This window comes from Uloborus diversus, chromosome 7 (assembly GCF_026930045.1).
Source record: "Uloborus diversus isolate 005 chromosome 7, Udiv.v.3.1, whole genome shotgun sequence".
In the NCBI taxonomy this organism is placed as follows: Eukaryota; Metazoa; Arthropoda; class Arachnida; order Araneae; family Uloboridae; genus Uloborus; species Uloborus diversus.
The window spans coordinates 89,830,379-89,848,086 of record NC_072737.1 but is presented as its reverse complement, the minus strand read 5'-3'; the positions used below and the strand labels follow the sequence as shown (position 1 = coordinate 89,848,086).

At 34.7% G+C, this 17,708-nt stretch overlaps 1 protein-coding gene across 1 annotated transcript in view; it reads right to left on the bottom strand.

Annotated features, from left to right (window-relative positions):
- The window catches only part of LOC129226783 (cryptochrome-1-like), a 43,316-nt gene extending 25,912 nt beyond the window's left edge, over nucleotides 1-17,404 (bottom strand). The window contains exons 1-4 of the mRNA XM_054861412.1: nucleotides 17,251-17,404; nucleotides 15,084-15,190; nucleotides 8,297-8,433; nucleotides 5,751-5,819 (exon numbers count right to left, since the gene is read on the bottom strand). Coding sequence (XP_054717387.1) covers nucleotides 5,751-5,819; nucleotides 8,297-8,433; nucleotides 15,084-15,176 — 299 coding nt within the window. The 5' untranslated portion in view covers nucleotides 15,177-15,190; nucleotides 17,251-17,404. The remainder of the gene's footprint in view (nucleotides 1-5,750; nucleotides 5,820-8,296; nucleotides 8,434-15,083; nucleotides 15,191-17,250) is intronic.
- Nucleotides 17,405-17,708: the final 304 nt, after the last annotated feature.

The following is a 17,708-nucleotide window of genomic DNA, read 5'->3' as shown; positions in this document are numbered from 1 at the left end:
ACATTGAAAATGCAACACCAAGAAGGAGTGTCAGAAAGTGATGAAATTTGGAAAAAAGACAGAGACAGCAAGGAATAATAAATGATCTTAATTTCAAAATGATAGACAGAATACAGAGCAAGACTGGTAGCGGGATGCAGGGGTTCTTCCCTGGAAATTTTTTGAAATTGTAGTCCTAAAAACAGTTCCGGACGGTCTCTGATGAGGTTATACTGGGAGGAAAAATTCGTGGGAGGGGGGGGGGGTCTTCGGTGGAAAATTTTACAAATTGAAGTTTTAAAAAGCAGTTTTACAGTTTGGTAAGAAATGGGACTTTTTGAGGCTTACCCCGATATATTTTTTTTCTTTTTTTTGTAGAATAGATCTAAATTGATCACCTCTCTGCCCGATATTTCGAAATTGAAGTTCCAAAAACGCAATTAAAGACAAACTTTGGTGATGTTACGAGCAATGTAGTTCTGGGGCTCTTCCCAAAAAATATTTCGAAACTGAAGTTTTAGAAAACGAAGCTTTTAAGCGAATTTGTGGCGAAGGATTTAAACACTCTCCCCTTAGATTTTCGAAATTGTAATTTTTTTCATTTTTAGATTTCCTATGAGAGCATTGGGGTGCTTGTCCGGAAATTTTCGTAATTGACGTCTTAAACACGTGACTGTAGACCATATTCGGTAACGTAAGGTGTTCGGCTATTTTTCAAACTTGAAGCTCCAAAAAAGCATCATTAAATGATTCTCGATGTTTTTAGAGTGCGAGGTGTTAGGCAGTCCTCCCCTGGAAATTTTTCGAAAATGAAGGCCTGAAAACGAGATTTGAAGAGCTCTTGAAAGGTTTTGGCGTGGGCATGGGCGTCGCGGCCGGGGGGTCCAAGGGGTCCGGACCCCCCCCAATATTTGAGAACCGGACCCCCTCAATATTTGAAAATCGGACCCCCTCGATAATTGTCAAGATGAAATTCATTATTTTGGAGGAAATTATTATTGTTTAGACAAAAAATAAAGACTTTAAACAGTTGCATAATACATAATTTACCATGTTTAATTCATATCAAACAAAACGAAATGAACATCGAAAAAAAGAAAAGAAAAAAAAGAACTAAATAATAACAAAATAGGCGATGTGTATAGTGAACGGAAAGTGAAATCCAATGACAAACCATTGCTCTGCTCTCTGTGCATAGCTTCGGTGGAGGATGCAAGAAAGGTGACACTTTCTTCCGAGTGCAATGTCAACCATTCACAGAGTAGAGATGTGTTAGCGGGGGTAATAAATTGTTAACAGGGGGAGCCATGCCTTAACTCACAAAAAGTATCCTATGTCCGGTCCCGTATTGAAAACACAACTCGTGTCCCCGGCGTTCCCAGCTTGGAAGTGATTCCAGCGTATTTGTTGCTATTTGGGGGGAAACAACTAAAACTTTGAGATACTGAAATCAGATGGACAATTCCCCTCCCCCTTTTTTTTCGGCAAGTCAGCAGAAGACGGGGATCTGAGTTTCGGCTCCTTTCTTTCTTATCTCGTTTCTCGGCGCTTGCAAGGTTCTGTTTCGAGTTTTGCAGTGTTTGTTTCTCCAATTGGTTTCAATTTATATCGACCCCAATGTTACCAAAACAAAATGAGACACCAGACCTCTTTGGCGTTTTTTTGCAGCTGGCAAGAACACCCTGACCAAAGGATGCTAAGAAATTTAGAAGACCACTTTGCTGGTCAAAGGTTAAATTTGGGGTAGAAAGGGAAAGGAGACGCATCATGTGTTCAAAACTATTCAACACGTGGCTTCAAAGTACCTTACCGAAGCGAGGTTTCTTAAAAGTGTTTGCGGCATCTCAAATTTGACCGAAAAAGCGTTACGTTACAGGAAAAAAAGGGGAGGAGTCTAAAAATTAAAGGGTTATTTCAAAAGTAAATCGTAAGCCAGCAGAACGATGAATACTGTGATGTCACTTCCAATTGACCAACGAAAAAAGAAGCTCAAAGATGACCAGAAAAAAAGACAGAAAGAAAATAAGCTTCCCCTGTTGGGAAAAGTGCGACAAAAATTAAGATAATTTCATGTGATCTTTTGATTTCCTTGAGAGTAGATGACCTGAAGAGCGCTCCTATTTTACTTATTATACATTTTTTACACATTCGATTACAACTATGAAGAGGTGGCTTAAAACGAGAAAATGTAGCAAACCTTCTACATCAAGTGAACCTGAGCAATTTTTACCTACTGAATCATCATCAACATCCAGGTGCCACTATCAACATCCCACGGAACCGTCTTCAAAAAGGCAAAAGACAATGATTGGTAAGTACCATTCTGTTAAGTGTAATGCCTGTAGGGACGCCCCGATTTTATACCATTCAGATGGGGTTACTTTTCAATTTTCCGAATGAAATTCCTACAGTGGCTCCCAAAAGTGTTCGTACACTTACGATTTTCAATGAAATGCACCCCTATCCATTGGTTAAAATTAATATTTTAGAATAGGTATTTAATTATAAGATCTATGATCTATTTTCAACAAAACTGCACGAAAAATATTAATAACATAATGAAACTTGATTTTTAAGAAATCAATAATCAAAAAGTGCCAGAAACTTTATCTCCCAAAAGTCTTCGTACATTTTGAAAAAATATCTATACATTAGAAAAATAATCGAACTTTTAACTAAGTTCGTGCAGTATACCCACAATACCTTTTAAAAGTCTGGGAATAGATTTCATTGTTCTTCCTTTCTTTTTTTGTTCAATTTCTGAGTAAGTGTTCAACCGCACTTCGAGTTTTTCTGTTCCTAGTTCGCTTTTCGTTTCAATGTCGTATTTTCATAAACTAGCCACCAGATATCTCTAAATATGCTACATTAAGTTTAAATCTAGGGATTGAGGAGATATTTCTAAGATTAAGGACAATTTTTGAGGCACCAGACGCAAACATTGAAAACCGTGTGCTTCTCATCTTGATAAAATACAAAGTTGTTCCCGATAGCCAAATTTTGGGCTAATAGTTCAAATTGTTTTTCAAAATATTCAAATGAACAGCATGATTCACTATTTCATCAAAAAATTCCAAACTAACAAGTCCTAATGCTGATATGCACCCTCACACAAGAACACCTTCACCGTACTGATTAACTGATCCAACTAAGTTTTAAGATTAAATTCCTCACTTTTTCTTCTATTTTCAATTACAACACTTTAACTTAAAATGTTGAATTCATTTTCATCTGTAAGTAAGACGTTATTCCAAAACATTTTGAGCTTATTTAACATTGATTTTGCAGCGGAAAGCGTAAGCTTTCTGTTTTTTGCAAGAACGAGAAAATTTCTGCGGGAAAAAGGTCCCATTTGATCCAGCTAATCAGAGAACTTGGCGAACAATTTTAGGAGAAAATTAAGCGCGAAATTTTTCATTAAATTCTGCAGAAACTTTTACAGCACTCAAATGTGTATTTTTCATAATTGTTTTTACAGTAAATCTCCGATCACGGTTTGTTAGCTTTGCCGGTTGACTTTTTCTAACCTTTCTTTTGATCTGATTCCGTTCTCAAAAGTATTTTATTAAGCACTTTACTATAGAATGGTATACATTAACTAATTCAGAGAGATTTCAAACCAATTTACCACTACTGTGAGGGGGGAAAAATCAAATTTCGAATGCTCTTTGTTGCTTTTTCACGAATACCAACCATTTAAAAATAATAAGCAGAATATTAGGGAATAAATGCACAACAAATTCAAGCCAAATGACTTTACAGTGTCAACACAATGCAAAAATAATTTAAAAAAGATTACCTGTTACAATTTTAGTCATGAATTTATTAAAAAATATTTCAGCTTACGGTAACTTTTGTGGCGTAGTGTTTCTCTATCTCTTCGTTTTTTGACAAATTTCAAAAATAAAATCAGTTGTGATGTAAAAAAAAAAAAAAAAAATTGGACTTCATATTCGAATTTAGTTTTGCGTTAATTTAGTTTTAGTGCAAAATTTCAAGGTGTACGAACCCTTTTGGGAGCCACTGTACATCTAATGAGAGTATCTTTTTAATGCAATATTTCACGAAAAACTACTCGAAATTTGGATTCGTCAGACAAGATTTTCTGGGAAAGAAAAGTTTATGGGAGGTTACAGTGACCTCCTATCATGTAGCCCCTGAATGCCTGCTAATCAGGTATGCTTTTACAAGAATTACTTTAACATTATGAGTTTATCAAAGCTAATGCGTTCAACTTTTTTTTTTTTTTTAATGTTCCTTCTTTTAAAAATTTTAATGAAATGGCTGCTTTAAAAACTGAGCTTCAACTATTCCATAAAAACTTTAAAGTTAACTGCTTAGATGAAGCAAAGAAAGCTTTGTCGTCAGCCGTTAAAGAAGTTAGGGGTCTGTTTCAAAATGTTGAAAATTTGGTGCAGCAGCTTTTGGTGTGCCCCGCTTCGTCGTGTGAAGCTGAAAGAAGATTTAGTGCGTTGCTCAAGAAAGCTCAAAATGTATCTAAGGTCGACTATGACACAAAAGCGGTTAAATCATGTTGCTTTATGTTACATTCACAAAAATATCTCGGATGAAATTGATCACAAAAAATAGCACGGATATTCGTATCCCATGTGCAGTCTAGAAAAAATGTATTTGGTGGACTTTATTTTTCTTTTTCTTATAGTGTAAATATGTAAATCAAGATGTACCTGTTTAAAAATTTTGTCTTAAATGTAAACCCATTTCTATTTGATGTCAAGTTTTTATCTCATATATATATATATATATATATATATATATATATATATATATATATATATATATATATATATATATATATATATATATACAGATGGGGGACAAAATAATATGAACACCTGTGAAATAAGGAAAAATCTTTATTAATAGGGGATTTGACCACCCTTTGATTGAAGAACAGATTGAATGCGACGGGGGATAGATGCATAAAGGTCATGGACGACATTTAAAGGAATATTAAGCCATTCCTCCTGAAGAATGGTCTCTAATTCCGAAAGTCCGGATGGAGGTGGAAATCGGGAACGAAGTTTGGACTCTAAATATCCCCATAAATGTTCAATAATATTTAAGTCCGGAGACTGAGGGGCCAGGCGAGATGTTCAACTTCACTGTCATGCTCTTCGAACCATTCTTGGACACATCTGGCAGTATGTATGGGGGCGTTGTTGTCTTGAAAGATCGGTCGCTCTTCAGGGAACACAGTCTGGACAAACGGATGGACATGATCCTCTAGAATGCTCAAATAGTGATTAGATTTGACACGCCCATGCAGAATAACAAGTGGCCCAAGACCATGCCAAGATATCGCACCCCATACCATAATTGAGCCACCCCCATGCTTCACAGTCGGCAAGAGGCATTCAGGATTAAAGGCTTCTGAGGGCGTTCGCCAGACATAAATGCGCCCGGCAGTCTGAAATAGGGTAAATGATGATTCATCTGACCATATTACCTGTTGCCACATCTGTGGGGACCAAACTTTGTGGTCTCTGCACCATTGGCGTCGCTTGAAAGCATTAGTTGCTGTCACCAAAGGTTTTCGAATTGCCACTCTGCCATAAATGTTCGCAGCATGAAGTTCCCTTTTGACAGTTTTTGTTGAAACGGGGTCCTGGAGATGGCTGTTCATTTCAGATGTTATTTCGGATAAGGATTGCTTGCGCTTTCGGCTACTATGCGCTTCAAAGCTCTTCTATCCCTATCAGCAAGCTTTGACTTTCGGCCACTGTGGTGCTTTGAAGACGTCGTCTTACCTTCTTTGGTGTATGCTGTCATAACCTCTGACACCGTACCTCTTGCACACCCCAAAAGCTTTGCTGTTTCTGTAACCGATGCTCCACTTAAATGTGCCCCAACAATCATTCCTGTTTGGAACTCTGTAAGGTCTGACATCTCAACTTATTACAGAAATTTAGAACCAAGCACGCAGTATTTGTCACTACTGTTGAGACACTGATAGGTTCCTCTTCACGCTCACCAGGTGGCAGACTTCTGTCGCAGGTGGCGTGACTGTACTATAGGTGTGAAATACGGCATACTTTTTCATAGGTGTTCATATTATTTTGTCCCCCATCTGTATATATATATATATATATATATATATATATATATATATATATATATATATATATATATACACGCATTTTTCTTGATACAACTTGAAAATGAAAGTGTCAGAATGGTCCCCCCCAATAAATTTCAGCTGACGACGCCAATGGGCGTGGGAAAGGATACTTCCAAAGCATAGCATTTTGAAGATTTTCTTATTTTTAAACCGAATAGGAAAAAGAAAAAAAGAAAAAAAAAAGAAGGAGGATAAAAGAAATAGGGGGTGCGGGATATAATTAACTGATCAATAATCTGCCACGATTGAAAATTTTCAAGGTTCTTTTCAATAGAAATTTAGATTATTTTCGCAACATTTTTCACCTCTTATTAAAATAACTTCGTTTTCCCCAGGTACGTTCTATTCTTCTCTTTAATTATAATAAATGTTTTTAAAAACATTCTAAGCTGGCTTCTGGGACGGTACTCCCCTCCCCCTCTGGTTGTGCCACTAAATTGTGGAAGCTTTATATATAATAATACTCTACACGAAATAAATACAAAAGACAGTTTAAACAGGTTTGTGTTCAAAAAGACTTATTTTAAAAGATTAGTACTGAAAAACAGAAGAAATATTTTCCTGCACTCGGTTTTAAAATTTGTTAGGTACACGTGGGATTTTTTGGGGGGAGGGGAACATTTCCCCAGTTCCCCTCCGTGGATTCCCCTCCGCTTCCGCTGTTGTCTAATTGCTTTTCCTGAAGCCTTTCGTCAAGTTCTAAAAAACAGAAAAAAAATTCCTGTGCTCTGTTTTCTGAACAGTCTTAGGATCATTTGGGATTTTTTTCAGGAAAAAGGGGAACATTCCCCAGTTCCCCTCCTGGAATCTGCTTTTGCAATTCTCTCTTCACTTTTCCTTGTGCCTTTCTTCAATTTCAAGTTCTAAAAAACAGAAGAATTTTGCTGTACTCTGTTGTGAAAATTTTTAGGTACATATGAGATTTTGGGGTGAGGGGAACATTCCTCCAGTGTCCCTCCGTGGACCCGCTTCTGCTATTTTCTAATCGCTTTTCCTGAAGCTTTTCTTCAAGTTCTATAAAACAGAAGAATTTTCCTGCACTCTGTTGTGAAATTTTTTAGGTATCTTTGAGCTTTCGGGGGAAAGGGGGGGGGAGCATTCCCTCCCTGTTCCCCTCCGTGGATCCGCTTAGCTGTTCTCCAATAGCTTTTCCTGATTCCTCAGTTCACGTTCTAAAAGAACTTTCCGATCCCTCTTTGGATCCGCTTTCACAGTTCTCTCCTCACTTTTCCTAATGCCTTTCTTCAAGTTCAAGCTTTAAAAAACGGAGAAATTTTCCTGTATTCTATTCTGAAAAATTTTAGGTACACTTGGGATTTTGGAGGAGGAACGTTCCCTTAGTTCCTCTCCCATGGATACGCGCCTGCATACGACCAAATGATGGGAAATGGTTCTGGTTGACACGGGAACATTCACAGTATCTTGCACCTGCAGCAGAATCGAGGAACAAGTGACTTGTGGGTCTGCTACAGCTTGTCGGTGGATGCATCGATCCACGTATTCTAACGTCACTCTGGCTGCTCCTGCACCCCTCAATCTTGCCACATTTCGTTGTTTCTACCATCTTCGGCACAGCCGATGCACCATGCTCGCATCCATGTGGGTATCAGCTGCGATTTGGCGTACGGACCAACCTCCCCTTCTCAGTCTGATCACCATACCCCTCGTAAAATCGTCTATCTGCTGGAAGTGTCTTCGTTGATGGCGGCCTGGCATTCCCTCGTGTTACACGTATCCTCCAAGACAAAAACAAAATTTCTTCGATAATTCTCCAGTCAGAAATAACGACACCAATATTGTCCATTCTGCAAGTTCCTTCCCTTATATCTTACTTCACGTGCGTCGGAGAGCTGCGCATTTCACATCATTTACATAACTCAGTTATATACGTCTACTCTAAAATTCGCATAAATTTCTGAACACTCCTTCTTGGTGTTGCATTTTCAATGCCGAGCAGTGTAACTTACAAGAAGACTGCCATTAAACTGAATGTTTCCAATCAGTTTTTTTCTTGAACCAAAATAAAGTCAAACTATTGCAAATAACATGAATGCTTTTAATTCTTAAAAACATTATTTTTCTTTTCTGTAACTCGAAAGATTAATAAACTACCCATTCCACCTCAGATACCCGCTCCACCACACCTGACCCTACAAAAAGCTATTAAGAGCTTACCTTCCATTATGTTTTTGCAATTTATGATTGATATCCTTCAATGAATCCAAAATAAATCTGAGACGATTATATCCAAACTTCTGAGAAATGATGTCCTCTTCATCAAAAATATAAACTGGATACAGACTGAAGCATTTCTAACAAAAAGAAATAAATGTTAATACAAACTAAGCAAGTAAATGACAATAACAGTTTATGCATATTTTGTCTGTAAAAAAATATCTTTGTAACTTGTAACGTAAAAGTTAATTTACTAGTACTTTGTCAAAGCACATTCCACACCCATACATTAAGTGTTAAAACCCAGAAAGCAAAATTATCTCTTTCACTCATTAGTCATTGATTTTGTGGATTGTAAAAGTATTTTATGTTGAATAATGCAGTTTTTTGTAAAAGTACAGTAAAAATTCAGCTCTTTATGAAAAAAAGAAAAAAAAAAACAGAATCAACGGAAGAACATATTTTGTTAAGGTATGGTCTAAAGCAGCTTGAGGGGTGTTTAAAAATGCCTGAAATAATTGGGTAAGGTAATAAAACATTTGAATCTACAGTACAACTTCGATTTAACGGCACCCAATTCAATGATTTCCTCAATGATACATTTCACTGGTCCGGATTTGACTGCATTGAATGTACATAGCTCCTCGATTTAACGATATAACTTTTTTCAGTCCCTTGACAATCGTTAAATAGAGGTTAAACTGTATACCTTTTTTCACAACTTGAAAGTTTGACTTCGCGAGGGGTTTTGGAATGCATCTTTCGCCAGCAGTGGATTTTAGGGGGGGGGGGATGCCTGTGCTGCTCCCAAATGGATAAATTAATTTAACAATTTCATTCTTTTTAAATTCATTTCTCTATAACATAAAAAATTTGTTTTACTGTTACTTAAAAAGAGCACAATACACAAAAAGCATACTTAACTATAATATTAATTTAAACAGCATGTAGTACAATAATGTTATCTCAAGCAGGGTCAAGGGTGCCCATATGCAAAATGTAAAGGGGGGGGGCTCAAAAATTTCCCCCATGGTTTAGCATAATATTTTCCCCATGGAAACCAATTTCAGTACAGATTAGAGATATTAAAATTTGACATTTTTAATAACTTATTCATTAATGGCTGGAAAAGAAATTTTTATACATTTTTGCAAAGAAAAAAGCACTAAAAGCAAGGAAGTTCTCATTTCTAGGGCGGAGCTTGAGCCCCCACTTACCCCCCTATATGGGCGCCCTTGAGCAGGGTTGCTATTTTGTCCACTTTTTTGTAAAAATTCATTGAAAGAAATTGGACGAAATGAAAAATAAACTGATTATCCATTCATAAATTTATTGTTATGGTGTAATAAAATTTTAGTATATAATTCTAATACATTTTCTATTATGAATTAATCATTTAATTAAAATAGAATGATTAACTTTGGAATTCAATAAATCTAAAAAAAATTAATTACTCATTGGTGCAACTAATTTTAGATTACAATTCACTAAAAACTAATAAAATTTAACAATGTGAATAAGCAATTGGGCATGATTAGACTATTATGTACAATAGTAGAAATTTAACTCAATGGGAAAGCCAAATGAAATGCTTAGAGACACACGTACAAAACAAAGCTTTATAGACTAAAAACATTTTATAACTGTTATATTTCTCAAGTTTTTATTGATGTCACCCCATAGCAGGTACGTTGACAGGATTTATGGGTTCCTATGCAACTTTCTTCAGGGCCCCTAACTTTTTACTTAATTTTTAACCTCCTTTTTCTAGGCTCCGTTTTCACAGAAATATTTAAAATTGATTTGCGGTTTTAAGTATGGGGGACCCTTTTTGCAGCTTGGACAACTTGATGTCGATAGCAAAACAGGCCATTTTATATTTTTTTCCTCACAATGTGTCTTTTCCTTCACATGTCTGTGTGTACTTAACAGAAATGAATAAATAAATAAAAAACATTTCTGCTGTCTGTGTTTTTTTATCTCCTTGTAGGAGGAGGGATATCAGGAGAGTGATGCAGGGATCTCCTTTGGGTTAAGGGTAGAATATCTCCAATTTTAGGGAGTTTCTCCCCCAGGAAAATTTTTGAAAAATACACTAAAACATTCTGCATTTTGAGGCCTTATACGGTATAATAGGAACTACAAAACCATGAGGAAAGAAAAAAGGAAACAAAAAATTTCTTAAACTTTACACTCTTTTGCAAACTACGACAATACAAAATACAAACTGCTTATGTTTCGACAAATCGCTGATATTAATCGACAGAGAGGAAGAGAGACGAGGGAGAAACGATGACACATTGTCACTTGCTCACATAAACTCTCGGTATAATTAGTTTTCTATCATCCCTTATCAACTCACCAACAAATGGAACACTGAATTAACTGAAAAATGGTCAAGATTAAAATACGCTTTAAAAGAAATGGTGGAAATATTTAGAAATTACGTAATGAGAAAATAACAGCCTAACCATTTGGACAAATCATACTTTATAAAACTGATAGGAAATAAAATTGAAGCACTTTTCAAGCAGTATCAGAAACGTTTTAAGTTATTTTCAAGGCCTCTAGAACAATTAAAATTATTCAAGGCAGTTCATTTGCATTTTCCAATCTCTGATATTTCAATACGTGATCATATAGTTTTACATTCTAACTTAGTAAGAAACCCATTATTCTGCACTACTTGAATTTTTAAATAACAAGTAGTGCAGAAATTGAAAAGGAATAGAGGTAGTTCTCATGGGAAACAGATTGACAGTATGCAATAGAAGCAATATAAAAGCAGGCAATAAAAAAATAACTTTCAAAATACGGAGCTCAGGTTTAAATAAATAGTAAAATGTGAACATGCTAGTCACGAAAATGTATCTCAAGCAAGCAATATGTTGCAGGAACGTCACAACCATATATTTTTACATTTTTGATGCAGAATGTAGCGAGGAGCTGAATTTGGCACATTTTTTCATCCCTTTCCCCCTTCTCGGATTTGAAGAAGTTTAAAATGTCCCAAGTTCTTTAGGTTTTTAAGCACGTGAAAAGGAAATTCATTTTTTAAAGTATTTTTCCTTTTTTTAGGATTGAATCATGCAATTTTTTTGAGAGTTAGGGGCCCCCAAAAAAGCGGGGGACATGAATGGATTTAGGCTGTGAATTCTGGAGGTGCAACGATATCATGAGGGGGGAGGGGCTGTTATATAGCACTTTTGACTGAAATGAAGTGTAAGGACTTCGTTGTATCTTGTATCGTTGTTGAGAAAGGATATTACAATTGTCATATTTTCTGCCATAGTTGTTTGGAAGAAAAAAAAATTATAATGATATACCAATAAATACCCAATTGCAGAGTACACAATTGTTCCATAATACAGCACTGAATAATAAATAATTTCAGAATTATGTTTATTTGATACATATAATTGCTCTTTATCTTTCTTTTCTAAATGGATAAAAATACTTGTTCTTAATACGTAGCAAAATTGCCCTCTCACTGGCGATGTGTAGGGAGGTGACAAGAGCGTGTTACGCAATAAACTACATATAGTTGTATATTTTGGATTGCTTTCAAGTAACTTAACCTGCATTGTGGCAATAGAAAAACATAAGTTGATTTGAAAACTTCCTGATGAAATATATACATATATTTTCCTGATAAAATATATTTCATGAAATTTTTTTTTCCGAAAATCCTGCCAAAAATGTTGGGGGTGAGGCGCACTTCCTGGCACCCCCGTGAATCCGCCTATGGTGGGGGACTTAAGTTATTATAGCTTGTTTAGCTTATAGGTAAATCCAGCCCTGATTCCAATTAATGGTGACATAACTGTGCCCTTTTTAGATATGTAAGGGCGTTCTATACACTTTGATGAGGAAACATCTTTCAAAGTGCCCCCCAATCACCCTCTCCCTGTTTTTACTCTAGAAACAACACTAGAACTAGTTTCAATTTGTATCACAGTACTCAAAACTAAATCAACTCATATTTTAAATCTTTTCATCGAACTGCGTCGTTTGCCTATGTTTTGAGTTTCAAACGCTGAAAATGCAAGTGCTTATATTCATAAGTCTTTTTTTTTTTTTTTGTCCCTTTTCCATTTTACCAAAATTCGGTTTAGTTTTCAAAAAGAAAAATTTTTTTCAGCCTTCGAATTCACGCAAAAAAAAAAAAAAAAATTCTGTTCAAGGCGTCGATAGTGTGCTATGAAGATAAAGACAAGTAGAAATTCTCACTTTGAGCCTGATCACTTTCACTGAATTCACTTCGATTGAAAACTAATAATCTTAACTATTAATCTTAACTCTAGGAGAAAGACTTCCTTCAAACTAAAAAGTTTTTTAGGAGGGGGGGGGGATTTATCTTTATCTTAGGTTCGCTTCCCGGGCCCCTGTGCAATGCATAGGCTTGCCCCCCCTGCTCCATGGTAAAATATTTATGTACTCTGCATATTTTCATGGATATGTTAATGTCATACAAATTAAGAAAAATTACTACTTTAGTAGAGTTGTGAGTACTCAGAACATTGTAACGGAAGAGGCTATAATAAGCAAGGGGTAGATAGCTTTAAAAGGACCATCATTTATCTTCATTGGGGACTAATAAATTGACTAGGAACAGCCTAGTCAGAGCCTGTTGCTGATCATCACATTGGTATGTGTGTTGCAAGAACAGATTTCACTTCATCTCAACATTTCCTTTATTGATATCAAGTATTTTTTTCTTAAATATGATTTTTAATGTTTTGAGACTCCAACCTTTAAAATCTCCATATCAGAGATAAATATTTTAAAATTTACAGCTGATGAGTTTGCTTTTATAAATGCTATTACATGCATTATAATTTATTTTTCAACTCATTTGATTTATATACACACTTACATGAACTTCCTGATCTTACTTTTTTCATTTTCACTTTAAAATATTCTACAATCAATTGTTTATATACATATTTAAGTATGCTATTTTTATATTAAAATAATACTTGAATAGGAAGAATCTGCATAATTATTGATTATTTACAAACTTCAAACTTTTAACTAAAAACTTTCAATTTACCGAAAAAGTGGACAAAATGGACAAAAATGACATTTTGTGGTTTGACGGTTTTTTCAAGGTGGACAAAATATGACAACCCTAATCTCAAGGCTATCATGGTTTTAAAACAAACAAGCAACTGCTTTGAAATTAACATAGAAAGTTTCTAAATTCATTAATAAAACTTAATGTTATGAAGTTATGATTTTCTTAATTATACAATACTTTATTAAAACTGAAACGTAATATGAGTTTGATTAATTAGCTTCTTCTCGTGTTATAATCATTATGACCCCCAAAGCAGAATACTACTAAATTTGCGACGTACGTCGCAGAACAGATGCCTGAGCTGCAGAACAATTCTGCTCAAATGTGAGAGAAAAACTCAGACAAATTTTCTGCAGAAATTCTACAGATTTCGGTGAAAATTCTGCAGTAAATAAGTGCAGTTTTTCTGCAAATATCTTCCAACTCAAGATAAAATTTTGCACAAATTCTGTAGATTTCTTTAAATTAGAAGAAAATCTAAAAGTCTAGGAAATTACAACAATTTGGCGGAAAACTCGCAAAAAATGTTGAATTCTATAAGTCATCTGCAAGAACTTAAGATTTACTTTGAGCTTAGAGAAATCTGCAGAATTTGTGCAAAGTTCTATCTTGAGCTGGAAAATATTTGTAGAAAATCTGCAGCTTCTGCATAAATTTCATATTTTAAATCTGAAAAGATTCTGATTTTTCTAGCGTTTTTGGTTCTCTCTTTCTTTTCTCAATCGACCTTCATCCGCTGCAATTGCCTCCATAAACGTATGTTTTGGATACATGCCAACGTCCATCGACGAAAATTGCGTGTCTTGTTTGACAATTCAATCCTTTTGCATCCTGAAAATATTTCAGTTATTTAGAATGTTTTGAAGTGTTTTATTATTTGCTACCCTAATTCGACTCGTTTTACTTATTATTTCAGTAATTTATTCATTTATTAACATTATTTTAATTTATCTTTTATGCCATGTAAAATTAACCAAAAGAACGTGGTTTGACACCTGGGCTCAGATTTTTAGAAAATTTTGTATCTTTGCTCTTTTTATGCATTTTAGAAAGCATGTAAAATATTTTTCTAGAATTTCAATTGGTTTAGGTTCTACAGAAATGCATAGCAGCGGTGAAGTTATAAAAACTGAAAAAAAAAAAAAAAAAAAACTGTATGAAAGGATTTTGATTTAGGGCTCCCGATTTGTGGAAAAGATCACGTTGATTTGCTTGTGTATGCAATGCTTGAAGTACTTGCAGAACAATTGTCGTCAAATGATTTTACGTTGCTGAACATCGTCAAGTATTCTGCTTTGGGGATTATGACAATGTTCCTTATCAAAACCGCTCATTTTATAGCATGTCAGTGAAATTATATAGGGTTTAATCTTTAATTGGCTAGAAAAGTTAAAGATATTTTACTTCCACATTCAAAGTGTATTCATGAAATGCATAAATGCACTTAAAAGTAGATTAATTGGCCTTAAGGGGTCCAAAAAAATTTAAAAATAAAGTCCTGAAAACTTTGTTTCAAACACATGGGGGGTTCAATTTCTAGGGCCCACTACAAAATTTATTTTGGTATCTGTCCCTGTCTCTCAATCATGTTGAGACTTGACTATACTGTATTTTTCTTTTTCTTCATGCTATTTTTTGTGCCTGACTCGTATTAAAATAAATAAATAAACCAAGTGTTCAAATTTAAAAAAAAATTTAAAACAACACCTTTAGCCCAGATTTAAGAGCGGGCATATCATGGAAGCGAAGATCAAATCGAAACCAATGTAGGAGAACTCCATCATTTTCTGTCTCATCCATAATCTTTTCAAACTCTAAAATATAAGATAGTTTTTAGAATGCATGCCCACAAACATAACACCACTGCACTTGTTGTTACTAATGCTGCAACTTGGGAGGGACTACGGATACCACAACAATAGGGTGCAAATTGAGATGGGGACCAGAAGGACTACAATTGAGAACAAAGGTATGTTGAGATCCATGATGAAACTCAACTAATTGTTGTCATTCACCAACTGAGAGATTGAAGGAAAGAGCATAATAATCTACAAAGCGTTCAAAAATTTTGGCATAAATGTCAAAAATAAAACATACTAATATTTAACACCCTTAAAAGTATAGTAATTAAATAAAACCTTAAGACAGAGTTTCCCAAACTGTGGTCCACGAGCCCATGCCAAGGGGTCTGGGGTGCTATCCAACTGAAATATTAAATATAATTGAGATTGAAGAATGAGTAACCATATTTTAATTCAAAAAGAAAGCTCATTTATGAGGAATAAAAAAATTCTTGCTTAGTACATGCAGGACGCAGTAGTACCTCCCCCCGTGGAACTCTTAGAAGTAAGCACAAAACACAATAATTAATTTTGGGTACATGACAGAGCTCAAATTGTTATAAAACTACATTAAACAAGTGCAAACATTGAGGCTCAGTTTTAAAGCTGGAATATTATATACTTCAAATAAAATTTTTGCTCCAAAATTTTCAAGACTAAAATTTTAAGCAAAGGCTGAAATAGATCAAATGCTATAGTTTGTTGTTGATTTTAATAATTCTGGAGTATTGCTGTTTTATAAATTTATTACACTGTATGATTGCATTTAGTCAGCAAAATCATTTGAAGTGAAAGTAAATGTTTGACACTTGAGACTGTCATACAGTCACCAAATTTTGGGCAATCATCCTTTCATTCAGGTCAAATCCTCAAGGCCTGAAATATGTAGTGCTCTTGCTCAGAATACATTGATATTTTTAGCATACTTCATACTATATTGAACCTGCACCTGCTGTATTCTGTTGTAGTTAGTATGAGGTGAACTGATGATCAAGAGGGGTAGGTTGTAGCACTGGTGCAAGTGTAATTAGTGGGAAAAATACAGAACAATTAATAAATAAATTTGAAGGAAAATATATATATATATATATATATATATATATATATATATATATATATATATATATATATATATATATATATATATATAAATGCAAAAATATATTAGAAAAAAAAAGATTTAACTTGTGATAAAAAAAATTTTTCTTTCCGCGGGGGGGGGGGGGGGGGGGGGGGTATTCCGCGAAGTTCATAATTTTTTTGGAGGGGCAGGGCCTGATTAATGCACAGGCCTACTGGGCCTGGGGCCCCCTCTTCCTAAGGGGTCCCAAATTACTTAAAGAATTATGCATAGCCATTACAACTATACAAAAAATACACACATTTTTTAAATAGCCTTCAGGGGGCCTCCAAATTATTGTGGGCCTTGGGCCTCACTTTTAGTTAGTCGGGGCCTTTGGAGGGGTAGGGGTCTGCGGAGGTCTGAAGTTTGAGAACCTCTGCCAAAAGAAATCAATAATTCACAAAATGACACTTTCAAAATTAGCAACAACATTTGAAAAAAAAGCAGTTATATCTCTTTATATAGTAAATAATAAGAGAGAGAAAAAAAAATGTTGAACGGAGATTTGCACACTGACACTTGGCAATTAAATATTTGAAGTATTAAAAAAAATATGAATTGCATAAGACAGTAGAAAAATAATTAAAGATTTGTAATAGGGCCATTATACAGTATTTTATACAATATATATTGGGTATATTGGGACCTAGAGTCCCAACATGACACTTTTTTTGTCATCACTATTTAACTTGCTGCTTGGTTATCATTGTTTTAATTTGAGTTTGTGTGTTAATAGGACTAACTCAAAATAAAATTTTGTGCTAATCAAAGAGTTAATTAATTAGTTATGGAAAAAAAGCGTCATGTTTTGGACTGCATTTGGACAAAATACTGTGAAATGGCCCAATAATTTTAAATTTCTCATTACATACTGCTTAGTATCTAGGGAGATAACTAAGAAACTGCTCACACTAACGGATCTGGTAAGAAAAAAAGCAGAAATAATGGTAGAATTCTCAATTTATGGTTCTGAGCTAATTTAGCGGAAGAGAACTGTTTTACAGCCCTCTTATGGATGTTTCGATGGAGAAAATTGTAATCTGTAAAATGTTATTCATTGAGCATTATGAATTTTAATTGCAGCTTTGAGCTTGCACGTTTTTACAGTAACTAAGTACAGTAAGTTTAATTATGAAGAAATCGAAACAGAGCACTCTTAATCCATGATTGTGAAACAACAACAAACTATAAAGCCGATGACGCAATCTGAAAAGCCATTTCACATCATTTCATTTCATCAAACTTTTGTATTAATTTAGGGAGCTTTTTTTCATGCTCTCAGCGTCTGCTCAACTTTTTACATATTCCTGCGACATGAAATGGAAATGTTGCTAAGAAATATAATATCAGTTACATATTGATCAATGC